The sequence below is a fragment of the Bos indicus x Bos taurus genome, chromosome 2 (genome assembly GCF_003369695.1).
Source record: "Bos indicus x Bos taurus breed Angus x Brahman F1 hybrid chromosome 2, Bos_hybrid_MaternalHap_v2.0, whole genome shotgun sequence".
NCBI lineage: Eukaryota > Metazoa > Chordata > Mammalia > Artiodactyla > Bovidae > Bos > Bos indicus x Bos taurus.
The window spans coordinates 34,160,092-34,171,356 of record NC_040077.1 but is presented as its reverse complement, the minus strand read 5'-3'; the positions used below and the strand labels follow the sequence as shown (position 1 = coordinate 34,171,356).

The following is an 11,265-nucleotide window of genomic DNA, read 5'->3' as shown; positions in this document are numbered from 1 at the left end:
GCGGTGTGTGTGTGTGTGTGTAGGGGACACAATAGTGAGTTGAAAATCATGTGACTTTTCAGAAGGAGGCAACTGGTACTGGTCTTTAGAAGAGATTTGATTTGTGGGTCTAATATTGCCTGATGATCTAATTTTTCAAGAAACATGAGAAATCAACATTTTGATATAAAATACCTTGGTTTTTTGATGTTGGCTGAAAGCATTAAAGTACTGTGCAGCAATTTAAAACATGAAGCCATATCTGTGCATCGGATTTGGCTTATGGCTTACCAACTTAGGAAGCAGGATTATTTGGAAAGAGTGGGACCATAAAGAAGAGAGAATACAGGCATTGATGAAGAAGCTTGAAATTTTTATTTAGTTTATCTTTTATATACTGAAAGTTGAGCATTTTTATGACAAAAGTTTCAAGAAGAAAATTCTCTTTCCCATTTCACAACTGTGGCTACCAGTCCTTCCCCTTATCTTATTATAATGCAAATATGTTGTGATTGGAGTAATTTATATATACAAATTATATCACAGAGAAATAATTTCATTGCTAAGCAGGTTAGCAGAAGAAAAGAAAGAGAATTCTGAATTAACATATTTTAAAGCTGATATTTTAGCACTATTTTGACAATGGTGTATTCAATTTATAATCTTTTGGTTATACAATATTAAAAGGAAATTTATTTATTTGCATGCAAGCAATATGGCTTTAGAATACAGCTGTTAAATTTACAGAACTTAAAATTTCAAACATCCCACATGGCTGGCAGGTGATATTGTGAAGATGATCTTGAGTAATGAATGACACACTTACTTCCTAGAAATTAAAAAAAAAAGAGAGACAATTATTTAACATAGTATAATACATAGATGATAGTTAACTTAGCCAGAAAATGTTTCAATGATTTATTTTGATAAAGGCTGTTCATCTTCTCATTTTATACATCCGTTTGTGTTTTGAACTCTTCAAATATTTACCTTCACAGATGGCTTATCCTAACTTGTCCCCAGCAAGAAATATAAAGTGTATAGATAATTATAAAAAGTAATTACAACCAACCTATTACATGCCTGTTAATCTTGGCTTTTAAATTTTACTGCTATACTTATTGCATTAAGTATTTAAATATCATATATACTGGTATTTTACTTTGTGCTATAATTTCAACATATACAGCAATTTGCGATATTATTAATATATGACCAGCTTAACATCTCCATACCTGTATTCCTAATGACTTGTCCCTTACCAACACTCAGGAAAAGTGTTTGGAATCAATGAGTGAAAGGATAAAATTGTAATGATCAGAAACAAATATAATAATATACTCTTGAATGATTCATAATTTTCATTGTATACCAAGAAAGTAAAGACTCTCTCCTTCATGTAGGAACAACCTATAGCAGTATGATAATATTTATGAAAGTTTTGATGGTTTCAGGGATGAACTAAAATACAATCACCTGTCAGTAATTTTCGTCTGAAGCAACCAGTTTATAAAGTCTCGGGTGGCAAGACTATCGAGAACAGTGTTCATCTCATCAGAGAAAGAGCCATCAGCGTGTCTGCGGCGGAGTTCTTCAACGATGTTGACTTCTTCTGGGAAACTGAGAAATGGAGGGGTAAAATCAGCACTTGGTTAAACGTTTCAAAGAAATGCTTATTGGTTGCCTGTCACTGGTAACCTGTGTAAGGGTCACTGAGAAAACCATATGTTTCTATTTACAGAGGGCTTACCACAAAAAGCCTCATAACTTGAATGTCAGAAAGGGAATTAGGTAGACAAGTGCAGAGCCAGAACCTGAAACAAAGCCCTTTTCTGTATTCCAGCTGCTTCTAAGATTTTAGTGTATTGTCAACATAGAACTTATTATTGAAACTATTGATTTGTCTGTATTTAGAAAATGGAGACAGAAATGGCACCCCACTCCAGTACTCTTGCCTGGAAAATCCCATGGAAGGAGGAGCCTGGTGGGCTGCAGTCCATGGGGTCACTAAGAGTCGGACATGACTGCACGACTTCACTTTCACTTTTCACTTTTATGCATTGGAGAAGGAAATGGCAACCCACTCCAGTGTTCTTGCCTGGAGAATCCCAGGGACGGGGGAGCCTGGTGGGCTGCCCTCTCTGGGGTCGCACAGAGTCGGACACGACTGAGGCGACTTAGCAGCAGCAACAGCAGCAGCAGCATATTCAGAAAAATATAGTATATCCTATAAAACTAATGATGATCAAAACAGCCTTGCCAAGTACAGTCTTAAGGGATTAAACCTTAGTCTATATTAGATATTTTCTCTGACTGGTTTATTTAACAGAATTTTTGGTATCTCTTTAAAACACTATAAAATAATCTCGTGTGACTATTTTTGCATTGATTTTATAAATTTTATTGCTGCTGTTTTAAAAATCAGTGACAATACTAGCTCCTTTTTGTCTTGAGAGCTCCTTAAAATCTCAATACGCTTATTGAAAATCTTGCTAAAGACATCCCTGATGGTCCAGTGGTTAATACTCTGTCTTTCCAACTTCAGGGAGCCTGGGTTGATCCATGGGTGGGAAACCCACATGCCATAAGGTACAGCCAAAACAACTAAAGAAAAAATAGAGTGGAACATGAATTTCTTGATTTTCATAATTCAAAGTCATCAGAATGGTCACAAGAAAATGAGATGGTCTGTTTGGTCTGTGGGTCTGTTTGGCTGTGGTAAGATGCAAGGAAGTACCTAAAGGTCTGAGGCTCATTTTCAACTGTAATAATTTAATGACTATCTCTATGGTAGTCTCATAAAAAATGGATACATCGTTAAATAGATGAATGTTTCTACATATTTTTGTTTTGAATGCCATTTCATTAAACATCTTTAGTTCCTGTCTGTATCACATTTTTACCTGAATACTTACTAACACATCAACTATGTAAATATTTAAAATGAAACTAAGTTTTCAGCAGTATTTCTTCTCTTCCCTTATCCCTAGTTTTCCTGGACAGTCCTAGTTTAAGCATATTTTCCTGGCGTAGTTATCAGAAGCACTCTGTTTATCCTCAAAAGTTTCCTGGACTGGCAAATTAATATCTAATTTTAACACAACTAATGATGGGGGTAAATAGTAACCTGTGTGATGCTATCATTAACACTTGCTCTCAAAGATAAAACAGATGAGACTTTTATAAACTGTCTCCCACCAACAGGAGTTATTTCCTTACTTTGTGAGACTATATTAATGGCTTCATAATGCAGATCCATTTATGGATAACTGTAATCTAAGTTTTCAGCATCAAGCAAAAAAAAAAAAAAATTAAATAAGAATGTACAGACTTACTCTCGCCTTCCTCGGCCTTTCACCAGCCAAGCAATGAATTCCTTGGCAGCTTGGCCTTCCAAATAAGAACTTACATCACTGGTAAAGGTCCCTTCAGCATGTCTCTCAAATTCATCATGACGTTTGGCAATGTTATTCCTGAAAGAAATGTGAAAGTTAAATTGAAGATCTGTCTCTTTAGCAATATGGTTCTCACCTATAAGCAATGGCAGCTTCGGGTTCTGGATTCTGTGTGGAGGGGGGTTAGAGGGAGATTGGGGAGATGAGGGTGTGTAGGAGACTCATCAGAAAGCTGCATTAATTATTGGGAGTGAAGATTGATGGGGGCAATCTAATGACAATTAAGGGAGGCTAAGCTCCCTCACTCCACCCAGTGACCCATTTTCACCTCTTCTGCTTGTCTGTATCATTAATTCTTAACGCTGCCCTTACTTCAGTCCAAAAGTGTGAGGGCTATCTACTGTGCCATGCCACTCGCAAACAAAGCAGCAGCATGTCATTTGTACATATAGGGTCGTGTGTGTGTGCTCGGTCACTCACTTTGTGACCCCATGGACTGTAGCCTGCCAGGCTCCACTGTCCATGGAATTTTCCAGGCGGGAATACTGGAGTGGGTTTCTATTTCCTATTCCAACACATGGGGTCAGAGTTAGTTTATTGAATCAAAGGAAAGCAAAGGAGCGTCACAAAATGTCATTGAAAGGACCACAGGATAATGAATTAAAGGAAATGTATGATGGGCTAGCAGTGAGGAAAGCTAAGAAAATGACCTTACATCACCCTCACATGTGTACAGAATGCCCCGTGGAAGGGGTTGACCAGAAAGATGGTCAGTTGCCCCATCATATATAAGTCCTGGAAGGTTTCATCTTAAACACAACAGAAACCACCTGGGAGCTAGGATTCTTTAACATTCATTCGCCAAGTTGTGGCATTGTCTCTCTAGAAATGAAGACAGTTTGCATTTTTTCAAATTTGTAATTTCTCCTGTTTCACCAATGCATGCTCAGTAGCTCAGTCATGTCCGACTCTTTGTGACCCCATGGACTGTAACCTGCCAGGGTCCTCTGTCCATGGAATTTAGAATACTACAGTGGGTTGCCATTTCCTCCTCCAGGGGATCTGCCTGACTCAGGGACCGATCCTGCATCTCTTATGTCTCCTGCATTTGTAGGCGGATTCAATACCACTGAGCCACCTGGGAAGCCCCGTCTGTAATCCTTAGCAAGAACTTCTAGTGTCTTCTTTGACCATGATCACCATCTTTCCTGTATTCTCCACTTTACGAATTTTTGGTCAACAACCCTCTTTAATTCTTCTTGCTGGTTTCTCTCTTTCTCTCTACCCTTCTCCATTCTATCCGGACAAATATATTCCCTTTTCCTGATTTTTAGATTCCTTCAGCTACTTTGCATGCATAACTCCCTCCCTTTGTGGGCCACCCTCCAAAGAAATTGTGAAATTCCACCATCCCTGTGAAACCCTTGTGGCTGATTTCCTCCAGTAGCCTCATGCAGCAAAACCCCCAACACTGTCAAAGAAATTCAACATTAAAATGTATGCCTTACGATAGGCTTGTGTTCCTATGTGCCTTCTTTTCTCTTTATGCTGTGCTGCTAGGCTGTAATTTTAATGCGTATCTTGGATTGTATTCTACAAGAAAAAGACTGCATCTGTTTCCATTTCTTACCGTGATGAACTTGGCTAGAGGATACTTTGAATGTGATCATAGTCATGAGTTTGAACCCTACAAGAGAATGTTGAATTTACTCTTGTCTTTTGGTCAGGAATTAGATTCCTAACCTTGCAGTTTCACAAAAGTCAGCTTTCAATTTTAAAGTAAAATTGGCAACAGAGTAAATATTGCTAAGACCAAAGTTGGGAAAATTATTTAAAGTCTATGTCCCATTTGAGGGTAGGTAATGAAGGCAATGGCAACCCACTCCAGCACTCTTGCTTGGAAAATCCCACGGATGGAGGAGCCTGGTGGGCTGCAGTCCATGGGGTCGCTAACAGTCGGACACGACTGAGCAACTTCACTTTCACTTTTCACTTTTATGCATTGGAGAAGGAAATGGCAACCCACTCCAGTATTCTTGCCTGGAGAATCCCAGGGACGGTGGAGCCTGGTGGGCTGCCATCTATGGGGTCGCACAGAGTCGGACACAACTGAAGCGACTTAGCAGCAAGAGTTTTGAAGGGGTGACGTGTAGGACATGCAAAGGCATAATGCGGAGGTTAACAACACCAAGCTTAAAAATCATCAGAATCAAATGAGTTCATGGGCATTATTTGATATGTATGATAACTTAAGAAAGTCAGGAAGAATTTTAGACATATTTAAGTATACATTTGAGTGTACATTTCCGATCAGGTTTAAATTCTTACTTGTTTCTCTTGGTATTCATCAACCACTGCACGAAGTCCTGGGCACGCCTGGAGTCCAGGTACTTGCTGTAGTCACTGGTGAATGTGCCCTGCGAGTGGCGCTTATCTTCATTGATCTGATCTGGATCGCCGAGCGGGTCGGTCTGGGGAGCTGGGAATGAACTGTGAAGAACAGTGATTGGTGCAACTACATCTCTCCTCAAGAGTAGATTCACTTGAGAAGCAGCTTCTCTACAAAATATAGAACCACATGAAGCTGGAAGGCAGGTTCCCCCAGCATTTTAGTTGGCAGTTCAGAAAGACCTTAATTTGCCATGGGATTCCCATGGTTTTACCAGAGTTGAATATACTCTGATTTGGAACTCTAGCAACTGATTTTTCAACTGGCTTCTCTTTTTCTGAAATAGGATTAAATAAATCTTTTTTCAACAAATTCATCTACTCATTATGTTAATAATGCCAGAAGAGAGCAACACGCCTTGAATATTTTAAAAGAGTGAAGCATCCCAAATCATTTTTGTTTGGGCAGCAGATTTATATTCCAAATTCTGTTTTGCATATATTACTATAAAAAAGTAGCTCCATCACCTGGTTATGTGGCAGCTAATGGAAAGACAATTAAAAGTTCAGAGAAAGAAAAGAAAAAGCCCACTTGCTAATTTGAAACTATGTAGTGGATAATCCACATGCCAATAATCAACAGTTGGTTGGCATGGCTATGTGGGGAAATATTCAATATGATTAAGACTCAAAATAGAAATGAGATGCTATTTTTACCTGTCAAATTAGCAAGGATTAAATACCAGGGAGGATATTGTGAGAGGAGTATTTCTATAATGCCAGTGGGAATGTGTATGTGTATTAGTTTTCTGGAAAGCAAATTGGCAAGATATTATAAAAAATTTAAACTCATTCAAATCCTTTGACATAATTATTTTACCACTAGAAATAAATCCTCAGAAAATAGTAAGAAATGTAGGAAAAATGTTATTGGCAGGCTTTTTGTAGGAAAATTTGAAGAACTCTTAAGTATTCAAAAGAGGAGGGGTAGCTAAATAAATATTGTACTTTATAAGATGAAATAGTATGTAGTCATTAAATATCATACTTTTAATAGATATTTGTAATGTTATAAAAATAATCTAACAATACAATGCTAAGAGAAAAAATACAATACAAAGCTGTAAATGATCTGGGATGTATTTATATACAGTACATGCATATTGTCTATCATGAATGTGCATGTAAAATTTCTTACTAATTTTACAATTAGTAGGAAACAATGTTATTTTTTGAAATAAAAAGAAAAAGTTGATGTGAATAATTAAAATGATCTACCATGCAGTGTGAGTAATGAATGGACAGACAGGATCAGTCAAAGATTTCGAAGAGCTATAATTTCCCATATATTGTATTTTTCAACATTCCCCACTCCTTTAGTTATGAAATAACATACTCCTATCTATACTCCAGAAAAGCCTTTATCACAATGATACTTTAAACGTTTGAAAGCAGTACAGGGCATTTATTCCAAGTTACTGAGACCTATTTACTAGTCACACTTATCTTGGGCTGTATTATAAGCATAGTGCTATGTTAGCTCAAATCTAAAGATTTAATACCTGGATTTCTCCTCTGTGTTCTGAAGGGAACGTTGCCAGCTGCCTTGTACCAGCATTACAAACAATCCAGCCACAAAGTAAAGGCTTTTCATTTTTGCTGCCTGTTGAAACACAGAGTCAGGGGAGACATAAAGACACTCAACCATATTAAAAGTGTCAGGTGAATTAGTTCAGTTTTTTTTGTGTGTGTGTGTAATAAAGTTTTATTAAAGTATAAAGGAGATGGAGAAAGCTTCTGACATAGGCATCAGAAGGGGGCAGAAAGAGTGCCCAGTTCAGTTTTGACTAAGTAAATATTGAGAGTAGAAAGAAAACACTAGTCATCAATTTTATTCTGATTATATTTCTAGTTTAATTTAAAATATTATAATATATTTTTCTTGCAGTTTTTTTTTTTGGTGGCTAAAAAGAATACAAAAGATGTGCAGCACTATGAAATTTCTTCATTAGTGTAGGACACTTCTGTTAATAATTGGAAGGCTCATTTCCAGACTTGAAATTAAAATTGTCCATGATAAACATTGAAAATACCCACTGTAGATGATATGCTACATATGGTTAGCTTGAATGGCACCTTATCCATGATCCCACCCTCTCCACTATCAGTCTGGCTTTCAATTAATAGTCCTTCACTTCCAAGCGTTTACATTATACTGCATTTCAACCATCTTAAAGCAGCCTCAGGCTACAACTTGGCATACCAGCTGTCGGTTCAGATGTATTATTCATTTATATTTTAAATAGTGTAACTTGGTCTAGACTTTGTAATTATAAAGCGGCCAACAGATTTGAGGTATTTTAGGGTGCTTTGACCTATTCTAAATTAAAGGAAAAAAATCATTTTAAAGACAAGCAATTTGCAACAAGAACTAATGCTTCTGGCAACTTGAACAATCACAACTAAGAAACTAAGAGATCACTGTCATAAAGAAAATTAATGCTTGCTTCTGAAGTCTTGAAAGTCCCCAGGTTGTTTTATAATTGGACTGAGTCCAGGATGTGTCATTCACTGCTAGTGACACCCTAGACCATGTTGCAAGATACCTTGCATCATAAGCAGATGCCCCGTGAGGCCATAGGATGCCAAGGACATGATAATGTACTGTGGATGGGGTGGGGTGGAACCAGCATGAGTGTGGGGCAGAATGACCCCACAGGACAAGCACCTCTATTTTCTGAATGAAAATCTCAAATCCAGTGTTTCTTGTAAACTTCTCTCTGCTTCTTTCAAATCCGACCATATTTACTTTGAGAAGTGGGGATTTCAATCCAAGTTTGATTATGCTTATTTGTTAAAAATTTGACTGAGTATTTTTAGCAAATGGCATTTGGTTTGAAATGAGTATTTTACAAATATTATCCTTTTAAACTATCAACCTTGTCTTAACATCTTAGCCATACTTCCTATCTTTCTTTGGCACTAAAACATGAGGACTGGAAATACCTGCAGTGGTATTTTTTTTTCCCTTTGAAATATTGCCTTTTAGACTAAGTGATCAATTAGATAAAGCAACACAATAGGCGTTACATGTTCACCCTTTATTCACCAATATTCAATTACTAATTTGGTGTGTTTCTGTGCTTCAGTTTATACAGTTGGAAAACTTGGGAAACCTTGCCAAATATATAGGCAGGGTCTTTGACTGCAATTTTTAATTATACATTCATAAAATTCAGAAACATAAAAAATTAAAGCAAACATTCCTCTTTAGGATTACATCATTGTTGGAAAGTCAACTGAAAACTATAATTGCTTTCATGTAATGTCCCTAAAGGTTTTACACTATCTTCTATTAGGATATGGATATGGCAGATATGGGACATGTAGTTTCTGGGAGAGCTGGTATAAGAAACAACCATAGAGAAGTCAGTGTTTGAAGTCCTCCCCAGGCAGTAGAATATTTCTATTTAAATAAATAACTGATTTTTGAAACTTTATTTATTCATTGTGTAGAAGTCAACAGAATTGTGAAATATTTAAGAATAAGGATTTTTGAATACTGCTACTTGAGAAAGCAAACATTTGCATCATTTTGGTATCAAAATCTTATTCAGTGAGGAGAGACTTTCCAATTACTCTCCCACCCCTGCTTTAGCCTACAGAGAGAGTCTGCACTTTAATAAAACCTATACATTTCCACTCAAATTTAAAAGGAGATGTGGTACCAATCATACTTCCTAAATAGGAAGTCTTTTGCAAAGATTAATCTTTGATCTAGGCAAGGTGACATATATTATATAGTATATCCCTAAGTATACTGGGGCCATAGGCCAAATAAATTCTTTTAAAACTGGCTAGGTAATTTCTTCTCACAGGTATTAATTAGTATGTGTGAAAGAAAACATACCACATGGAACTTCCCCGGTGGTCCAGTGGTTAAGACACTGTGCTCCCAATACAGGGGCCACAGGTTTGACCCTGGTCGGGAAACTAAGATCCTGAATTTGATGGGGAGGTGTGAAAACCAACAAACACAAAAAAACACGATGAAATCATTTTCTCCCCTGAAGATCTTTGTAAAATTGTTCCTTGTCCTTAAGAGCTTAAATAGGTACTTTAGACCATCTGATTTTTTTTCTTAAGGTATTTACTAAAATTTCATTTTGGAATGTAGACATTTTAGATAGTTTATTTATTACTATTGGTCCCCAAAACATAGTAATTATTAATCTGTGCTTTTACTCAGCTCCATCCACAGAATTCCCAATAACTGATGACATTACTTCTCTGCCCTGAATACGCTATGTCTTATCTACAAAGAGCTGATTTCATGGACTTTGATTTTTTGATAGCCTTATCAGAAATTTGAATATTTGAATGATGATGTTGATTTTGCTTTTCTGGAAAACCATACGTTTTCATTGGTAAGGATCAATTACTATTATAACCTCTCTAAATGGGCACATTTCTGCTGTTTAAAAGGCGCCTTCTGTTCAAAATGGTATACACATTTATCGAATCCGAAGAAAAATATTTGTTTTTCAAAATGTCACCACTGGTTTTAAAATGCAATTTTCATTAGTTAAATTTTGTAATAAGTGCCTTGATTTGAATCTTTGTTTTTCTTTCTATCTTATATCTTTTCATTGAATTATTTCTTTGACTCGCTTTGAGGCTTTATTATGTTAAAGTTTATTTAAATGCATTTTACATCACTTTTTCATTTCAATTCTGCCTCGCGTAGTATAATAACAAAGTATAAGTTGAAAAAACAGCACTTTAATTCATAATACTTTGCCCCCTTACGAACACTTAACTGTACCCTAAACAGAATGTACAGTCTTACAATCACTCAATATTAACCTTACCTTCTGACACCAGGAGGTGGAACAGAGCAGGTGAAGAGAGAGTGAGCCCTCGTTTGGGTGTGCAGTGTCCTGAGCTCTGTAGTTGTGCACCAAAGCTCACTGCCTTTATATACTCTCCAGTGGTGTTTAGCCTTGCAGATATTACGCTGACAATATAAATTTTTCATCTGTGAATAATGGGTTTTTGTTACAAACGATTTCACTCGCCCACTCACTTTGCTCATCTGCATAATAAGCTTATATTGGGTGGGAACTCAGAGACCAGGAAACTTTTTATTTACTCTTGCTTTTTTTTTTTGGCTGAGAATGGAAAGGGAAGTTTGGAAATTCACCTTCACTCTTGATCGGGAAAGAAAATCACTTAAGTACTCTGATGTGAATTTTTAGGTTGCAGAACAAAAGAATGTGAAGTTATATAGTCCGTGGCCAACCTCTTTGAGCATAGCCTTATTTCAGGGTCTTAGAAGCCCTTTTTTGCTCTTTAGTGATAATGAATTTATCTTAATAGAATAATCAATTCATTCTTTCATCTACCCAAATAATAAATCACTCACTCAAAACATTAGGGATCTTCTCATCAACGTTATGTGAAATTAATTTGTATTATTTTCGTGAGGAATTTTAAAGAATAC

At 36.6% G+C, this 11,265-nt stretch overlaps 1 protein-coding gene across 2 annotated transcripts; it reads right to left on the bottom strand.

Moving 5' to 3' along the window:
* Positions 1 to 331: 331 nt before the first annotated feature.
* On the bottom strand, positions 332 to 10,707 carry GCG (glucagon). Of its 2 annotated transcripts, XM_027523483.1 has the most exons (6): positions 10,634 to 10,707; positions 7,325 to 7,425; positions 5,703 to 5,864; positions 3,315 to 3,452; positions 1,456 to 1,599; positions 332 to 808 (listed from the first exon to the last, which is right to left on the bottom strand). In XM_027523483.1, the coding sequence occupies exons 2-6, from the start codon at positions 7,414 to 7,416 to the stop codon at positions 802 to 804; spliced, it is 543 nt and encodes a 180-aa protein (XP_027379284.1). In that variant the 5' UTR covers positions 7,417 to 7,425; positions 10,634 to 10,707; the 3' UTR covers positions 332 to 801. The 2 variants fall into 2 exon arrangements, with proteins under 2 accessions (XP_027379284.1, XP_027379292.1); XM_027523491.1 differs by lacking the exons at positions 332 to 808; positions 10,634 to 10,707 and having other exon boundaries at positions 1,452 to 1,599; positions 7,325 to 7,416.
* Positions 10,708 to 11,265: the final 558 nt, after the last annotated feature.